Source organism: Humulus lupulus, chromosome X (genome assembly GCF_963169125.1).
Source record: "Humulus lupulus chromosome X, drHumLupu1.1, whole genome shotgun sequence".
NCBI classification, from domain to species: Eukaryota; Viridiplantae; Streptophyta; class Magnoliopsida; order Rosales; family Cannabaceae; genus Humulus; species Humulus lupulus.
In genome coordinates, this window is record NC_084802.1 from 184,219,549 (window position 1) to 184,240,152 (window position 20,604).

At 33.3% G+C, this 20,604-nt stretch overlaps 1 protein-coding gene and 1 pseudogene across 1 annotated transcript; both read right to left on the reverse strand.

Moving 5' to 3' along the window:
- Positions 1-313: 313 nt before the first annotated feature.
- LOC133806494 (shaggy-related protein kinase zeta-like) lies at positions 314-15,648 on the reverse strand (annotated as a pseudogene).
- Positions 15,649-16,322: 674 nt separating this feature from the next.
- LOC133806495 (uncharacterized) lies at positions 16,323-17,114 on the reverse strand. Its single transcript, XM_062244588.1, has one exon. It carries the CDS (start codon positions 17,112-17,114, stop codon positions 16,323-16,325), a length of 792 nt encoding a protein of 263 aa, XP_062100572.1.
- Positions 17,115-20,604: the final 3,490 nt, after the last annotated feature.

Sequence of the window (20,604 nt, forward strand, 5' to 3'; positions counted from 1 at the left end):
GTCAATTTCTTTCCATTTGACTAAAATACATTCATGTTTTATAAATAAAAAAATATTTTAATAAAAAATAATTATAAAAATCTATTTAAATTAATTAAAACTTTAAAATAATTTTAATAAATAAAATTCAGACCTAAAAACCAAAAATCAAAATATCAAACTTTACAATTTTAATTAAATTTCTTTTGAAAATTACAATTAGTTCAAAATACAAGGAAAAAATATAAAAAAAAAAAACACCACAAATGCATCACATAACCATCTCTAACATCATAACATGGACAAAAGCATCGCAAAGGCATCGTAAAACACATCACAAATGAAGGTATTTATCATTCTCTCTACTCATGACCATCTGAAAACAAAGAGAAAATAGAAATCCACAATCATTGAAGCACCCACGATTTTTTATTTTTTATTTTTTTTGCGTTCTACATAAAAAAAATTAAGGCTTTAAACATTCTAATTTATAGATCTCGAAAAAATACTAAGATTGGAAAAAAAAATTATTTTAATTTTAGCGCAAAACATCTCTATAGCATTGCAAATGCATGATTTTGGGCCAAAAAAATCAAGTTTTCACAAATGCATTGTAAATGCATGATTTTTGCCAAAAAGTCAAGTTTTCATGGATGTATCATGATTGCATCGCAAACACATGATTTTTGGCAAAAAAATATGCATTTGCGATGTAATTATGATGCTTCCATGAAAACTTGATATTTTGGGCAAAATCATGGATTTGCGATGCAATTGCGACAAATCTATGAAAACTTGATTTTTTAGCCCAAAATCAAATATTTGCGATGCTATGCATTGAAAGTAGACAAAAATTTTGGTGAGACATAACTTTTAGCTTAGATGTCAATTTTAAATTGATTTTTTTTAGTTTTAGTATTTTTTTTCGAGATCTATACGTTTAGTATGTTTAAAGTCTTGCATTTTTTTTTAAATAGAACACAAAAAATTTAATCACGAGTACTTCAATCTTTATTTTCAGATAGCCTTGAGTAGAGACGAGAAGAAAGGAGAGAGAAAGACGATTTGTGGGAGAGAAAGAGAGCTTGATGTTGTAGGGAGGTGGTGGTGGTGCTGACATGATAGAAAGACAGAAGGATATGCTGGGAGGGGAGGGAGAGAGAGAGATATAAGATAATATGTTAGAGAAAAGCAAATGTTTTTTTTTTTTTTGAATGAAAGGAGTATTTTGGTAAAAAAAAAAAGTTCAGGACCACACTTATGCATAAGAAAAGTGTTTAGGTTGGCATATTAATAAATTTTTGTGGAGATCTTTCCTAAAAATCCTAACTAACCTAACTGTATTAGCTGTCAACTAACTTGGCAGCCTATATATATATATGTTATTGTCTTTCATTTTAAAGAAGTGTGTGAAAAAGAGAGACGAGATAAGTTGTATTGAGAGAAAGAGAGAATACAGAGAAAGAGAATTTGAGCGTGTGTGTTGTGAGGACTAAGAGAAAAACACAACTATTAGAAAGTGTTTGAGATTAGAACCTTAGAGAGAGAAAGGTTCTTGGTAGCCCTGAAGTGCTTATTCTCAACTGTAATTGTATTAAGAGATTGCATCAATTGATGATGATGATAGTGGATCAAACAAGATGTAGGCCAGATTGATCTGGTTCGAACCTTTATAAAATTTCTGGGTGTTCTTTCTTTATTTTTCTGCATTTAACTTTTTATTATTAGCATTTCATTATAACTAATCTGATATATTAGTTATTACAATTGTTTTATGTCATTACTGATTGAATTCTAAGAATCTTGATCACAGAAAAGATAAGAGTTTTCCTACAATTTCATTAATAACAATCTCTCTCTTGTCCAAAATTAATAACCCATACTCATTTTTTTCTCTCACCGTTTCCAGAGCTAATTATAAAGATATAACAATCTCTGTCTTGTCCAAAATTTTCCCGCCGGAAATACCCAAAGATGGTCACCGTGATTTCGAGCCCGACCACCACAAACTTATATTTAGAAATGTAAAAGAGGAAAAATGACAAGGTAAGCATACCAAAACTTTTGCAATTCCAAAATCACATAACTTAACTTGATGAGTAAGAGGATCAACCTGTAGTGTATTTGCAACATAATAGGTTAGACATACAGTCTGTTACATAAAAGAACAAAACCCACCTAGAAACATACAAACAGGTTCTGGTTTCACATCCCTATGGCAAACTCCAGGAACAATGTGGATATAAGCCAGGGCTCTGAAAATCTGAAAAGCAATGTTTCAGATTTTATTAATTTACGTACATTAAAATGAGAGGAAAACACACAAAAAAATCTAATAAAATTTTCAAAATAAAATAAAAAAGATACCTCTAACTAAAAATAATAATTTATAACACAATTAAAACTAAGACAAACAATATCATACTTGATATGTATAAAGTTTCACATATATGAGTGGCATCCTCTAGTTCATACTTCTATAGTGCGTCAAAACCCTATACATGGTTTCGGGTACGTATTCCATGACTAAATTCAGAAAAAACTCATCTTTACTTGTTGTGCAGAAGAAACAATGCTTCACAGAAACCACATTTAGATAATCCATGATCACCACGGTCGCCTTGTTTAGAGCTTTCTCCATGGGTAGCTCCTGGTGCCCGGAAACTCAAAAAGTTTCGGCGCGTTTCAAACTCTTCTGGAGATATTAATTAGTGATCATGTTGATACTTATATTACATATTATATTTTAATAAAAAAAAATATTATCAGTTGATGTTACTAAATGTATACAATGAAGATAAAAATCTTATTGCGATTAAGAACTTATGATTATATAATAAGTAAATTTTTTGGTAGTATTTACTAAAAATGTAGTAATTGGAATATTAGACAAAAAAAGAAAGAATAATCACTACTACAAAATAGGTTTTTCTTCGCGATTTTTGTCCTTAATACACTGCGCTTTTTTGTAGTAATAAGAACTACAGTGTATTCGACCGCAGAGAAAAGTCTTAAAAAAAACGCAGAGAAAAACATTTTTTATTTTCAAAATAAAATAAAGAAGTACCACTAACTAAATATAATAATTTACAACACAATTAGAACTAAGACAAACAATGTCATACTTGATATGTATAAAGTTTCACATATATGAGTGGCATCCTCTGGTTCATACTTCTATAGTGCGTCAGAACCCTATACATGGTTTCGGGTACGTATTCCGTGACTAAATTCAGAAAAAGCTCATCTTTACTTGTTGTGGAGCAGAAACAATGCTTCAGAGAAACCACATTTGGATGATCCATGATAACCACAGTCACCATGTCTAGAGCTTTTTCAATGGGTAGCTCCTCCCGGTGCCTAAAAACTCAAAAAATTTCGGCGGGTTTCAAACTCTTCTAGAGATATTAATTAGTGATCGTGTAGAAAATTATATTACATACTATATTTTAATAAAAAATATATTATCAGTTGATGTTACTAAATGTATACAATGAAGATAAAAATCTTATTGCGATTAAGAACTTATGATTATATAATAAGTAAATTTTTTGGTTGTATTTACTAAAAATGTAGTAATAGGAATATTAGACAAAAAAAGAAAGAATAATCACTACTACAAAATAGGTTTTTCTTCGCGATTTTTGTCCTTAATACACTGCGGTTTTTTGTAGTAATAAGAACTATAGTGTATTCGACCGCAGAGAAAAGTCTTAAAAAAAACGCAGAGAAAATGGTATCTTTTCTCTGCGGTTATTTTAAGTAAACCGCTGCGGTTTATTTAAAATAACCGCAGAGAAAAACATTTTTTATTTTCAAAATAAAATAAAGAAGTACCTCTAACTAAAAATAATAATTTACAACACAATTAGAACTAAGACAAACAATGTCATACTTGATATGTATAAAGTTTCACATATATGAGTGGCATCCTCTGGTTCATACTTCTATAGTGCGTCAGAACCCTATACATGGTTTCGGGTACGTATTCCATGACTAAATTCAGAAAAAGCTCATCTTTACTTGTTGTGGAGCAGAAACAATGCTTCAGAGAAACCACATTTGGATGATCCATGATCACCACAGTCGCCATGTCTAGAGCTTTCTCCATGGTTAGCTCCTCCAGGTGCCTAAAAACTCAAAAAGTTTTGGCGCGTTTCAAACTCTTCTAGAGATATTAATTAGTGATCATGTTGATAATTATATTACATATTATATTTTAATAAAAAAAATATTATAAGTTGATGTTACTAAATGTATACAATGAAGATAAAAATCTTATTGCGATTAAGAACTTATGATTATATAATAAGTAAATTTTTTGGTAGTATTTACCAAAAATGTAGTAATAGGAAAATTAGACAAAAAAAGAAAGAATAATCACTACTACAAAATAGGTTTTTCTTCGCGATTTTTGTCCTTAATACACTGCGGTTTTTTGTAGTAATAAGAACTACAGTGTATTCGACCGCAGAGAAAAGTCTTAAAAAAACGCAGAGAAAAACATTTTTTATTTTCAAAATAAAATAAAGAAGTACCTCTAACTAAAAATAATAATTTACAACACAATTAGAACTAAGACAAACAATGTCATACTTGATATGTATAAAGTTTCACATATATGAGTGACATCCTCTGGTTCATACTTCTATAGTGCGTCAGAACCCTATACATGGTTTCGGGTACGTATTCCATGACTAAATTCAGAAAAAGCTCATCTTTACTTGTTGTGGAGCAGAAACAATGCTTCAGAGAAACCACATTTGGATGATCCATGATTACCACAGTTGCCATGTCTAGAGCTTTCTCCATGGGTAGCTCCTCCTGGTGCCTAAAAACTCAAAAAGTTTCGGCGCGTTTCAAACTCTTCTAGAGATATTAATTAGTGATCATGTAGAAAATTATATTACATACTATATTTTAATAAAAGAAAATATTATCAGTTGATGTTACTAAATGTATACAATGAAGATAAAAATCTTATTGCGATTAAGAACTTATGATTATATAATAAGTAAATTTTTTGGTAGTATTTACTAAAAATGTAGCAATAGGAAAATTAGACAAAAAAAGAAAGAATAATCACTATTACAAAATAGGTTTTTCTTCGCGATTTTTGTCCTTAATACACTGCGGTTTTTTGTAGTAATAAGAACTACAGTGTATTCGACCGCAGAGAAAAGTCTTAAAAAAAACGCAGAGAAAATGATATCTTTTCTCTGCGGTTATTTTAAGTAAACCGCTGCGGTTTATTTAAAATAACCGCAGAGAAAAACATTTTTTATTTTCAAAATAAAATAAAGAAGTACCTCTAACTAAAAATAATAATTTACAACACAATTAGAACTAAGACAAACAATGTCATACTTGATATGTATAAAGTTTCACATATATGAGTGGCATCCTCTGGTTCAAACTTCTATAGTGCGTCAGAGCCCTATACATGGTTTCGGGTACGTATTCCATGACTAAATTCAGAAAAAGCTCATCTTTACTTGTTGTGGAGCAGAAACAATGCTTCAGAGAAACCACATTTGGATGATCCATGATCACCACAGTTGCCATGTCTAGAGCTTTCTCCATGGGTAGCTCCTCCCGGTGCCTAAAAACTCAAAAAATTTCGGCGGGTTTCAAACTCTTCTAGAGATATTAATTAGTGATCGTGTAGAAAATTATATTACATACTATATTTTAATAAAAAAAATATTATCAGTTGATGTTACTAAATGTATACAATGAAGATAAAAATCTTATTGCGATTAAGAACTTATGATTATATAATAAGTAAATTTTTTGGTTGTATTTACTAAAAATGTAGTAATAGGAATATTAGACAAAAAAAGAAAGAATAATCACTACTACAAAATAGGTTTTTCTTCGCGATTTTTGTCCTTAATACACTGCGGTTTTTTGTAGTAATAAGAACTATAGTGTATTCGACCGCAGAGAAAAGTCTTAAAAAAAACGCAGAGAAAATGGTATCTTTTCTCTGCGGTTATTTTAAGTAAACCGCTGCGGTTTATTTAAAATAACCGCAGAGAAAAACATTTTTTATTTTCAAAATAAAATAAAGAAGTACCTCTAACTAAAAATAATAATTTACAACACAATTAGAACTAAGACAAACAATGTCATACTTGATATGTATAAAGTTTCACATATATGAGTGGCATCCTCTGGTTCATACTTCTATAGTGCGTCAGAACCCTATACATGGTTTCGGGTACGTATTCCATGACTAAATTCAGAAAAAGCTCATCTTTACTTGTTGTGGAGCAGAAACAATGCTTCAGAGAAACCACATTTGGATGATCCATGATCACCACAGTCGCCATGTCTAGAGCTTTCTCCATGGTTAGCTCCTCCAGGTGCCTAAAAACTCAAAAAGTTTTGGCGCGTTTCAAACTCTTCTAGAGATATTAATTAGTGATCATGTTGATAATTATATTACATACTATATTTTAATAAAAAAAAATATTATCAGTTGATGTTACTAAATGTATACAATGAAGATAAAAATCTTATTGCGATTAAGAACTTATGATTATATAATAAGTAAATTTTTTGGTAGTATTTACCAAAAATGTAGTAATAGGAAAATTAGACAAAAAAAGAAAGAATAATCACTACTACAAAATAGGTTTTTCTTCGCGATTTTTGTCCTTAATACACTGCGGTTTTTTGTAGTAATAAGAACTACAGTGTATTCGACCGCAGAGAAAAGTCTTAAAAAAACGCAGAGAAAAACATTTTTTATTTTCAAAATAAAATAAAGAAGTACCTCTAACTAAAAATAATAATTTACAACACAATTAGAACTAAGACAAACAATGTCATACTTGATATGTATAAAGTTTCACATATATGAGTGGCATCCTCTGGTTCATACTTCTATAGTGCGTCAGAACCCTATACATGGTTTCGGGTACGTATTCCATGACTAAATTCAGAAAAAGCTCATCTTTACTTGTTGTGGAGCAGAAACAATGCTTCAGAGAAACCACATTTGGATGATCCATGATCACCACAGTTGCCATGTCTAGAGCTTTCTCCATGGGTAGCTCCTCCTGGTGCCTAAAAACTCAAAAAGTTTCGGCGCGTTTCAAACTCTTCTAGAGATATTAATTAGTGATCATGTAGAAAATTATATTACATACTATATTTTAATAAAAAAAAATATTATCAGTTGATGTTACTAAATGTATACAATGAAGATAAAAATCTTATTGCGATTAAGAACTTATGATTATATAATAAGTAAATTTTTTGGTAGTATTTACTAAAAATGTAGCAATAGGAAAATTAGACAAAAAAAGAAAGAATAATCACTATTACAAAATAGGTTTTTCTTCGCGATTTTTGTCCTTAATACACTGCGGTTTTTTGTAGTAATAAGAACTACAGTGTATTCGACCGCAGAGAAAAGTCTTAAAAAAAACGCAGAGAAAATGATATCTTTTCTCTGCGGTTATTTTAAGTAAATCGCTGCGGTTTATTTAAAATAACCGCAGAGAAAAACATTTTTTATTTTCAAAATAAAATAAAGAAGTACCTCTAACTAAAAATAATAATTTACAACACAATTAGAACTAAGACAAACAATGTCATACTTGATATGTATAAAGTTTCACATATATGAGTGGCATCCTCTGGTTCAAACTTCTATAGTGCGTCAGAGCCCTATACATGGTTTCGGGTACGTATTCCATGACTAAATTCAGAAAAAGCTCATCTTTACTTGTTGTGGAGCAGAAACAATGCTTCAGAGAAACCACATTTGGATGATCCATGATCACCACAGTCGCCATGTCTAGAGCTTTCTCCATGGTTAGCTCCTCCTGGTGCCTAAAAACTCAAAAAGTTTCGGCGCGTTTCAAACTCTTCTAGAGATATTAATTAGTGATCATGTTGATAATTATATTACATATTATATTTTAATAAAAAAAATATTATGAGTTGATGTTACTAAATGTATACAATGAAGATAAAAATCTTATTGCGATTAAGAACTTATGATTATATAATAAGTAAATTTTTTGGTAGTATTTACCAAAAATGTAGTAATAGGAAAATTAGACAAAAAAAGAAAGAATAATCACTACTACAAAATAGGTTTTTCTTCGCGATTTTTGTCCTTAATACACTGCGGTTTTTTGTAGTAATAAGAACTATAGTGTATTCGACCGCAGAGAAAAGTCTTAAAAAAAACGCAGAGAAAATGGTATCTTTTCTCTGCGGTTATTTTAAGTAAACCGCTGCGCTTTATTCAAAATAACCGCAGAGAAAAACATTTTTTATTTTCAAAATAAAATAAAGAAGTACCTCTAACTAAAAATAATAATTTACAACACAATTAGAACTAAGACAAACAATGTCATACTTGATATGTATAAAGTTTCACATATATGAGTGGCATCCTCTGGTTCATACTTCTATAGTGCGTCAGAACCCTATACATGGTTTCGGGTACGTATTCCATGACTAAATTCAGAAAAATCTCATCTTTACTTGATGTGGAGCAGAAACAATGCTTCAGAGAAACCACATTTGGATGATCCATGATCACTACAGTCGCCATGTCTAGAGCTTTCTCCATGGGTAGCTCCTCCTGGTGCCTAAAAACTCAAAAAGTTTCGGCGCGTTTCAAACTCTTCTAGAGATATTAATTAGTGATCATGTTGATAATTATATTACATATTATATTTTAATAAAAAAAAATATTATCAGTTGATGTTACTAAATGTATACAATGAAGATAAAAATCTTATTGCGATTAAGAACTTATGATTATATAATAAGTAAATTTTTTGGTAGTATTTACTAAAAATGTAGTAATAGGAATATTAGACAAAAAAAGAAAGAATAATCACTACTACAAAATAGGTTTTTCTTCGCAATTTTTGTCCTTAATACACTGCGGTTTTTTGTAGTAATAAGAACTAGAGTGTATTCGACTGTAGAGAAAAGTCTTAAAAAAAACGCAGAGAAAATGGTATCTTTTCTTTGCGGTTAATTTAAGTAAACCGCTGCGGTTTATTTAAAATAACCGCAGAGAAAAACATTTTTTATTTTCAAAATAAAATAAAGAAGTACCTCTAACTAAAAATAATAATTTATAACACAATTAGAACTAAGACAAACAATGTCATACTTGATATGTATAAAGTTTCACATATATGAGTGGCATCCTCTAGTTCATACTTCTATAGTGCGTCAGAACCCTATACATGGTTTCGGGTACGTATTCCATGACTAAATTCAGAAAAAGCTCATCTTTACTTGTTGTGGAGCAGAAACAATGCTTCAGAGAAACCACATTTGGATGATCCATGATTACCACAGTCGCCATGTCTAGAGCTTTCTCCATGGGTAGCTCCTCCTGGTGCCTAAAAACTCAAAAAGTTTCGGCGCGTTTCAAACTCTTCTAGAGATATTAATTAGTGATCATGTTGATAATTATATTACATATTATATTTTAATAAAAAAAAATATTATGAGTTGATGTTACTAAATGTATACAATGAAGATAAAGATCTTATTGCGATTAAGAACTTATGATTATATAATAAGTAAATTTTTTGGTAGTATTTACTAAAAATGTAGTAATAGGAATATTAGACAAAAAAAGAAAGAATAATCACTACTACAAAATAGGTTTTTCTTCGCGATTTTTGTCCTTAATACACTGCGGTTTTTTGTAGTAATAAGAACTACAGTGTATTCGACCGCAGAGAAAAGTCTTAAAAAAAACGCAGAGAAAAACATTTTTTATTTTCAAAATAAAATAAAGAAGTACCTCTAACTAAAAATAATAATTTACAACACAATTAGAACTAAGACAAACAATGTCATACTTGATATGTATAAAGTTTCACATATATGAGTGGCATCCTCTGGTTCATACTTCTATAGTGCGTCAGAACCCTATACATGGTTTCGGGTACATATTCCATGACTAAATTCAGAAAAAGCTCATCTTTACTTGTTGTGGAGCAGAAACAATGCTTCAGAGAAACCACATTTGGATGATCCATGATCACCACAGTCGCCATGTCTAGAGCTTTCTCCATGGGTAGCTCCTCTTGGTGCCTAAAAACTCAAAAAGTTTCGGCGCGGTTCAAACTCTTCTAGAGATATTAATTAGTGATCATGTTGATAATTATATTACATATTATATTTTAATAAAAAAAATATTATCAGTTGATGTTACTAAATGTATACAATGAAGATAAAAATCTTATTGCGATTAAGAACTTATGATTATATAATAAGTAAATTTTTTGGTAGTATTTACTAAAATGTAGTAATAGGAATATTAGACAAAAAAAGAAAGAATAATCACTACTACAAAATAGGTTTTTCTTCGCGATTTTTGTCCTTAATACACTGCGGTTTTTTGTAGTACTAGGAACTACAGTGTATTCGACCGCAGAGAAAAGTCTTATAAAAAACGCAGAGAAAAACATTTTTTATTTTCAAAATAAAATAAAGAAGTACCTTTAACTAAAAATAATAATTTACAACACAATTGAAACTAAGACAAACAATGTCATACTTGATATGAGTGGCATCCTCTGGTTCATACTGCTATAGTGCGTCAGAACCCTATACATGGTTTTGGTTACGTATTCCATAACTAAATTCAGAAAAAGCTCGTCTTTACTTGTTGTGGAGAATAAACAATGCTTTAGAGAAACCACATTTGGATGATCCATCAAACGCATTAACTACAGCTCACGATTTTTATAATGTCTGTCATACAAAACTTTCTTTATTGCCACCGTTTCTCCAGTCTCCAGACATTTTGCAAGAAGTAGAATTGATTCGAGAAGAGTAGGAAACAAGTACTTCTATTCTAATGAGAGTGAGATATTCAAACCTGAAAAACGATTCAAAATGAACCAATACCAACAACACGCTCAGCCGTGTAACTAATTGTTTGTAACAAGCATAAAAGAAATACACCTTAGAAAGCAAGGTGTGAATAAGAAAATATATTTACAATATATATATATATACACAGAGAGAGAAATGAAAAGCAAGAATTGTCCACTACTTACCCGTTTGGGTTCACCATTCTTTCCACCAATGGTAGTCGAAATGATATGACTGGTTACCTGATCATTCCCCTAAATAAAGAATCAACAACTTTATCATCTTGAAGAATTGCAGAATTGTTCATCTATCACTGCTAGAATTGCATCGGTAAATAGAGACTATGGTGGGCACAAGAAATTAAATTCCTCATTCTCAATATCAAATGTGATAATGGAATGTGTTGACTATGTGGGGAGAGTTTCTTTTGGATGACCTGAAGTGGGCAATTCCAGCATCTAGTTGAAATTGTTATGGCAAAAAATAGGATGCTTGTCACACTGGAATCCCCTATTTCAATCCAAAATTATTTGCGGCCGCTCAACTGTGAATTGGTCCATAGAAACCGTCCATTTATTTTCATTGAATCAAAACACTTCAGTACAGATTAAGGTGTGATGATTCAGAGTGTAATTAGTGCTCTTTGACAGTCGGACAATTTTGTAGTTCTTATTATTATGGCAGCTTCCAAATCCCATGTGAAATCGAAATGGGGTGTGCAGTGGTGGTTGGGGAAGCTCTCTCAACTTGTTTATGGAAGGATTCCATAGATAAACATGTTCATCATTATTCGAGCCATTCATAAGAGTGCCACGCACACACAATATACCATGATAGCCACTAGCAATCGTGCAACTCCCACCCACCATAATACTTATTGCCCATCGAGCACCCAGACCTAACTGTGTCTCGAAATGAATATGTTGAATGGGCTTCAAAGGTTCGAGAAAAATGACAATAGTCCTTTCGCAAGGATTGAATTGGAGAAGAAATTTGGCTTCTTGATTATCTGAATGCATGTTAACAAATCTACATTGCCGGAGTGCTTCATTCCACTCTTGACTGATGGTTCTCCATCTAATCAAATCTCTTATCAGTGGCACTTTTGAAAGAATGATGATAAGAATGTTCATACACAGAGAAGCTAGTCGAGCCATGACTAAGAAGTTTTCTTTTTTTTTTTTGATAAAAACACATCATCACTATTAGACTATGAAATTCATAAACACGAATGCATTTAAAAAAATAATCAAAAAAATATAAAATACCATATGTGAAGAAATAGAGGACGAGGAAGATGCACAGAGGAAGAGGAGAGGCACGGAGGAGAGTGGCCGTCGACGGAGATTGAGTTGGGAGAAGAATAATCACTACTACAAAATAAATTTTTCCCCGCGGTTTTTTCCTTAATACACTGCACTGTTTTGGATTAATAAGAACAACAATGTATTCGACCACAAAGAAAAGTCTTAAAAAAACCGCAGAGAAAATGGTATCTTTTCTCTGCGGTTATTTTAAGTAAATCGCCGAGAAAGAATATATTTCTCTGCGGTTTATTTAAAATAACTGTAGAGAAAAAAACATTTATTTTCAAAATAAAATAAAAAAGTACCTCTAACTAAAAATAATAATTTACAACACAATTAGGACTAAATCAAACAATGTCGTATTTGTTATGTATAAAGTTTCACATATATGAGTGGCATCCTCTGATTCATACTGCTATAGTGCATCAGAACCCTATACATGGTTTCGGGTACGCATTCCATGACTAAATTCAGAAAAAGCTCGTCTTTACTTGTTGTGGAAAATAAACAATGCTTTAGAGAAACCACATTTGGATGATCCATCAAACGCATTAACTGCAGTTCACAATTTTTATAACTTCTGTCATGCAAAACTTTCTTTATTGCCAATGTTTCTCCAGTTTCCAGACATTTTGCATGAAGTAGAATTGATTAGAGAAGAGTAGGAAACAAATACTTCTATTCTAATGAGAGTGAGATATTCATACCTGAAAAACGATTCAAAATGAACCAGTACCAACAACACGCTCAGCCGTGTAACTAATTTTTTGTAACAAGCATAAAAGAAATACACCTCAGAATGCAAGGTGAGAATAAGCAAATATATTTACAATATATATATATATGTATACAGAGAGAGAGAGAGGAAAAGCAAGAATTGTCCACTACTTACCCGTTTGGGTTCACCATTCTTGCCACCAATGGTAGTCGAAATGATATGACTGGTTACCTGATCATTCCCCTAAATAAAGAATCAACAACTTTATCATCTTGAAGCATGGCATAATTGTTCATCTATCACTGCCAGAATTGCATCGGTCATTACAGACTGTGGTGGGCACAAGAAATTAAATTCCTCATTCTCAATATCAAATGTGATAATGGAATTTGTTGACTATGTGGGGAGAGTTGCTTTTGGATGACCCGAAGTGGGCAATTCCAGCATCTAGTTGAAGTTGTTATGGCAAAAAACAGGATGCTTGTCACACTGGAATCCCCTATTTCTATCCAAAATTATTTGCGGCTGCTCAACAGTGAATTGGTCCATAGAAACCATCCATTTATTTTCATTGAATCAGAACACTTCAGTACAGATTAAGGTGTAATGATTCGAAGTGTAATTAGTGCTCTTTGACAGTAGGACAATTTTGTAGTTCTTATTATTATGGCAGCTTCCAAATCCCATGTGTAATTGGAATGGGGTGTGCAGTGGTGGTTGGGGAAGCTCTCTCAACTTGTTTATAGAAGGATTCCATAGATAAACATGTTCATCATTATCCGAGCCATGCAGAAGAGTTCCACGCACACACAAAATACCATGATAGCTACCTGCAATCGAGCAACTCCCACCCACCATAATACTTATTGCCCATCGAGCACCCAGACCCAACTGTGTCTCGAAATGAATATGTTGAATGGGCTTCAAAGGTTCGAGAAAAATGACAATAGTCCTTTCGGAAGGATTGAATTGGAGAAGAAATTTGGCTTCTTGATTATCTGAATGCATGTTAACAAAATCTACATTGCCGGAGTGCTTCATTCCACTCTTGATTGAAGGTTCTCCATCTAATCAGATCTCTTATCGGTGGCACTTTTGAAAGAATGATGATAAGAATGTTCATACACAGAGAAGCTAGTCGAGCCATGACTAAGAAGTTTTTTTTTTTTTTTTTTGATATAAAGACATCATCACTATTAGACTAGGAAATTCATAAACACGAATGCATTTAAAAAAATAATCAAAAAATTAAAAATACCATATGTGAGGAAATAGAGGACGAGGAAGATGCACAGAGGAAGAGGAGAGGCACAAAGGAGAGTGGCCGTCGACGGAGATTGAGTTGGGAGAAGAAGAAGTTGTGTTTGGGGAGAAAAGAAGACGTTAGGAGAAAAGAACGCTCTGTTTTCTTGTTTTGAAAAACAAATCTTTTATAGGTTTGCATTTTATTACCGTTAGAAGCTAGGAGTTTGACTTTAAGACTTCTTTATTGATATAAAGAAGAATAATCAATAAAGAAGAAATTTGGCTTCTTGATTAAAAATAATCAAAAAAATATAAAATACCATATGTGAAGAAATAGAGGACGAGGAAGATGCACAGAGGAAGAGGAGAGGCACGGAGGAGAGTGGCCGTCGACGGAGATTGAGTTGGGAGAAGAATAATCACTACTACAAAATAACTTTTTCTTCGCGGTTTTTTCCCTTAATACACTGCAGTGTTTTGGATTAATAAGAACTACAGTGTATTCGACCACAAAGAAAAGTCTTAAAAAAACCGTAGAGAAAATGATATCTTTTCTCTGCGGTTATTTTAAGTAAACCGCCGAGAAAGAATATATTTCTCCGCGGTTTATTTAAAATAACTGTAGAGAAAAAAAAATTATTTTCAAAATAAAATAAAAAAGTACCTCTAACTAAAAATAATAATTTACAACACAATTAGGACTAAAACAAACAATGTCGTATTTGATATGTATAAAGTTTCACATATATGAGTGGCATCCTCTGGTTCATACTGCTATAGTGCGTCAGAACCCTATACATGGTTTCAGGTACGTATTCCATGACTAAATTCAGAAAAAGCTCGTCTTTACTTGTTGTGGAAAATAAACAATGCTTCAGAGAAACCACATTTGGATGATCCATCAAACGCATTAACTGCAGTTCACAATTTTTATAACTTCTGTCATGCAAAACTTTCTTTATTGCCATCGTTTCTCCAGTTTCCAGACATTTTGCATGAAGTAGAATTGATTAGAGAAGAGTAGGAAACAAATACTTCTATTCTAATGAGAGTGAGATATTCATACCTGAAAAACGATTCAAAATGAACCAGTACCAACAACACGCTCAGCCGTGTAACTAATTGTTTGTAACAAGCATAAAAGAAATACACCTCAGAATGCAAGGTGTGAATAAGCAAATATATTTACAATATATATATATGTATACAGAGAGAGAGAGAGAGGAAAAGCAAGAATTGTCCACTACTTACCTGTTTGGGTTCACCATTCTTGCCACCAATGGTAGTCGAAATGATATGACTGGTTACCTGATCATTCCCCTAAATAAAGAATCAACAACTTTATCATCTTGAAGCATGGCATAATTGTTCATCTATCATTGCCAGAATTGCATTGGTCATTACAGACTGTGGTGGGCATAAGAAATTAAATTCCTCATTCTCAATATCAAATGTGATAATGGAATGTGTTGACTCTGTGGGGAGAGTTGCTTTTGGATGACCCGAAGTGGGCAATTCCAGCATCTAGTTGAAGTTGTTATGGCAAAAAACAGGATGCTTGTCACACTGGAATCCCCTATTTCTATCCAAAATTATTTGCGGCTGCTCAACAGTGAATTGGTCCATAGAAACCATCCATTTATTTTCATTGAATCAGAACACTTCAGTACAGATTAAGGTGTAATGATTCGAAGTGCAATTAGTGTTCTTTGACAGTCGGACAATTTTGTAGTTCTTATTATTATGGCAGCTTCCAAATCCCATGTGAAATCGGAATGGGGTGTGCAGTGGTGGTTGGGGAAGCTCTCTCAACTTGTTTATAGAAGGATTCCATAGATAAACATGTTCATCATTATCCGAGCCATCCATAAGAGTGCCACACACACACAAAATACCATGATAGCTACCTGCAATCGAGCAACTCCCACCCACCATAATACTTATTGCCCATCGAGTACCCAGACCCAACTGTGTCTCGAAATGAATATGTTGAATGGGCTTCAAAGGTTCGAGAAAAATGACAATAGTCCTTTCGCAAGGATTGAATTGGAGAAGAAATTTTGCTTCTTGATTATCTGAATGCATGTTAACAAATCTACATTGCCTGCGTTCACAACAATAAGTAAGGATAGATAATTGTTTATCTATCACTGCCAGAATTGCATCGGTCAATAGAGGCTGTGGTGGGCACAGGAAATTCAATTCTTCATTCTCAATATGAAATGTGATAATGGAATGTGTTGACTCTGTGGGGAGAGTTGCTTTTGGATGACCCGAAGTGGGAAATCCACTATCCAATTGAAGTTGTTATGGCAAAAAACGGGATGCTTGTCACACTGGAATCCCCCATTTCTATCAAAAATTATTTGTGGCCGCTCAACAGTAAATTGGTCCATAGAAACTATCCATTTATTTTCATAGAATCGGAACACTTCGGTACAGATTAAGATGTGATGATTCGGAGTGTCATTAGTACTTTTTGATAGTCGGACAATTTTGTAGTTCTTATTGTTATGGCAGCTTCCAAATCCCATGTGAAATTGGAATGGGGTGTGCAGTGGTGGTTGGGGAAGCTCTCTCAACTTCTTTATAGAAGGATTCCATAGATAAACATGTTCATCATTATCTGAGCCATCCATAAGAGTGCCACGCACACACAAAATACCATTATAGCTACCTGCAATCGAGCAACTCCCACCATAATACTTATTTCCCATACAGCACCCAAACCCAACTGTGTCTCGAAATGAATATCTTGAATGGACTTCAAACGTTCGAGAAGAAATGCCAAATGTCCTTTCGGAAGAATTGAATTGGATAAGAAATTTGGCTTCTTGATTATCTGAGTGCATGTTAACAAATCTACATTGCCGGGGTGCTTCATTCCACTCTTGATTGACGGTTCTCCATCTAATCAGATCCCTTATCAGTGGCACTTTTGAAAGAATGATGATAAGAATGTTCATACACAGAGTAACTAGTCGAGCCATGGCTAAGAAGTTTTTTTTTTATAAAAAGACATCATCACTATTAGACTAGGAAATTTAAAAAGACTAATGTATTAAAAAAAATAATCAAAAAAATTAAAAATACTATATGTGAAGAAACAGAGGACGAGGAAGATGCACAAAGGAAGAGGAGAGGTACGGAGGAGAGTGGCCGTCGACGGAGATTGAGTTGGGAGAAAAAGAAGTTGTGTTTGGGGAGAAAAGAAGACGTTAGGAGAAAAGATTGTTGTGTTTTCTTGTTTTGTAAAACAAATCTTTTGTAGGTTTGCATTTTAATTCCGTTAGAAGCGAGGAGTTTGACTTTAAGAGATTGAGTTGGGAGAAGAAGAAGTTGTGTTTGGGGAGAAATGAAGACGTTAGAAGAAAAGAACGTTGTGTTTTCTTGTTTTGTAAAACAAATCTTTTATCGGTTTGCATTTTATTTCCGTTAGAAGCCAGGAGTTTGACTTTAAGAGATTGAGTTGGGAGAAGAAGAAGTTGTGTTTGGGGAGAAAAGAAGACGTTAGGAGAAAATAACGTTGTGTTTTCTTGTTTTGTAAAACAAATCTTTTGTAGGTTTGCATTTTAATTCCATTAGAAGCCAGGAGTTTGACTTTAAGAGATTGAGTTGGGAGAAGAAGAAGTTGTGTTTGGGGAGAAAAAAAGACGTTAGGAGAAAAGAACGTTGTGTTTTCTTGTTTTGTAAAACAAATCTTTTATAGGTTTGCATTTTATTTCCGTTAGAAGCCAGGAGTTTGACTTTAAGAGATTGAGTTGGGAGAAGAAGAAGTTGTGTTTGGGGAGAAAAGTAGACGTTAGGAGAAAAGAATGTTGTGTTTTCTTGTTTTGTAAAACAAATCTTTTGTAGGTTTGCATTTTATTTCCGTTAGAAGCCAGGAGTTTGACTTTAAGAGATTGAGTTGGGAGAAGAAGAAGTTGTGTTTGGGGAGAAAATAAGACGTTAGGAGAAAAGAACGTTGTGTTTTCTTGTTTTGTAAAACAAATCTTTTATAGGTTTGCATTTTATTTCCGTTAGAAGCCAGGAGTTTGACTTTAAGAGATTGAGTTGGGAGAAGAAGAAGTTGTGTTTGGGGAGAAAAGAAGACGTTAGGAGAAAAGAACGTTGCGTTTTCTTGTTTTGTAAAACAAATCTTTTATAGGTTTGCATTTTATTTCCGTTAGAAGCCAGGAGTTTGACTTTAAGAGATTGAGTTGGGAGAAGAAGAAGTTGTGTTTGGGGAGAAAAGAAGACGCTAGGAGAAAAGAACGTTGTGTTTTCTTATTTTTTAAAACAAATCTTTTATAGGTTTGCATTTTATTTCCGTTAGAAGCCAAGAGTTTGACTTTAAGAGATTGAGTTTGGAGAAGAAGAAGTTGTGTTTGGGGAGAAAAGAAGACGTTAGGAGAAAAGAGCATTGTGTTTTCTTGTTTTGTAAAACAAATCTTTTATAGGTTTGCATTTTATTTCCGTTAGAAGCCAGGAGTTTGACTTTAAGAGATTGAGTTGGGAGAAGAAGAAGTTGTGTTTGGGGAGAAAAGAAGACATTAGGAGAAAAGAACATTGTGTTTTCTTGTTTTGTAAAACAAATATTTTATAGGTTTGCATTTTATTTCCGTTAGAAGCCAGGAGTTTGACTTTAAGAGATTGAGTTGGGAGAAGAAGAAGTTGTGTGATGAAATGGTGAGGAAAAAACTGTTTCTTACTATATATTTTATTCACTGATATATTGTACAACCTAGGACTAGAGGTATATATAGGAAATACATAAGTAATTACATTAAATACAAGAATAGGTATCGATTCCTATTCCCAGGAATCCCAAAGATCAAAACATTAAAAACCTATTTTCTTCTAACTGTCAACACTCCCCCTCAAGCTGGACTATAGATATTGATGAGTCCAAGCTTGTTTACAAGAAAATCAAATGTTTGTTCAGATAGTCCCTTTGTGAGAATATCAGCAAGCTGTTGATTAGTATGCACATATCTAATGCTGATAACTCCTCTGTCAATTTTTTCTTTGATGAAGTGATGGTCAAATTCCACGTGTTTGGTTCTGTCATGATGTATAGGGTTATGTGCAATGCTGATAGTAGATTGGTTATCACAATAAAGCTGAATAGGGGCTTCATATTTAATCTTCAATTCTTCTAGTAGACGTTTGATCCATATAGCTTCACACACTCCATGAGCCATGGCTCTATACTCTGCTTCTGTACTGCTTCTTGCAACCACAGTTTGCTTTTTACTTCGCCATGTGGTTACATTCCCCCATACCATTGTGCAATATCCAGATGTCGACTTTCTATCATCAATTGAACCAGCCCAGTCTGCATCTGTGAATACTTCAACTTTTCTCTCAGTTGTCTTCCTGAAAAAAAGACCCTTTCCTGGAGTTTGCTTGAGATATCTCAGAATTCGATACACTGCATTGAGATGTCCTTGACACGGATCATGCATGTATTGACTGACTAGACTCACTGCAAAAGCAATGTCGGGTCTAGTATGTGAGAGGTAGATGAGTTTTCCTACGAGCTGTTGGTACTTCCCCTTGTCAACTGGACTTCCTTCAAACATTTTCTTTTTGTCTCCGAGCTCAATTGGAGTTTTGCTGGGTCTGCTTCCGAGCATTCCTGTCTCCTTTAGAAGATCTAGAGTGTATTTTCTCTGTGACACGGAAATACCTTTTTTACTTCTAGCAAATTCCATACCCAGAAAATATTTGAGAGCACCGAGATCTTTGACTTCGAACTCCTTTGCCAACATTTCTTTGATTGAGTCTATCTCCTCAATGTGATTACCAGTGATAATTATGTCATCAACATATACGATTAGTACCGCAATTTTTCCACTTCCTAAGTGTTTGACAAAGAGAGTGTGATCAGTCTGGCCTTGTATGTAACCAAGCCCTTTGACAACTTTCAGGAAACGATTGAACCATATTCGGGGAGATTGTTTCAAGTCGTAGAGAGATTTGTTCAGTTTGCAAACTATGGTTGTCTTGAGAGATTCTTCAAATCCCGGAGGCTGACTCATATACACTTCTTCTTCAAGTTCCCCATTCAAGAACGCATTCTTTACATCAAGCTGATGTAATTCCCAATCCATGTTAACCGCTAGTGAGAGAAGAACTCTGATAGTGTTGAGTTTGGCAACTGGAGCGAATGTTTCCGTGTAGTCAATTCCATAAGTTTGAGTAAACCCCTTGGCAACTAACCGAGCTTTGTACCTCTCAATAGATCCATTTGCATTGAATTTGACGGTGAACACCCGTTTGCACCCTATTACCTTCTTGTCTGGTGGTAACTCTACTAATTTCCACGTTCCATTATGTTTAAGTGCTCTTATTTCTTCAAGCACTGTTGCTTTCCACTGAGGAGAATCAAGAGCTTCTTCGATATTCCTGGGAATCACAATATTTGATAGATTCGAGGTGAAAGCTTTAAATGGAGATGACAATTTTGAATAAGAAATGAACTTTGAAATGGGGTGT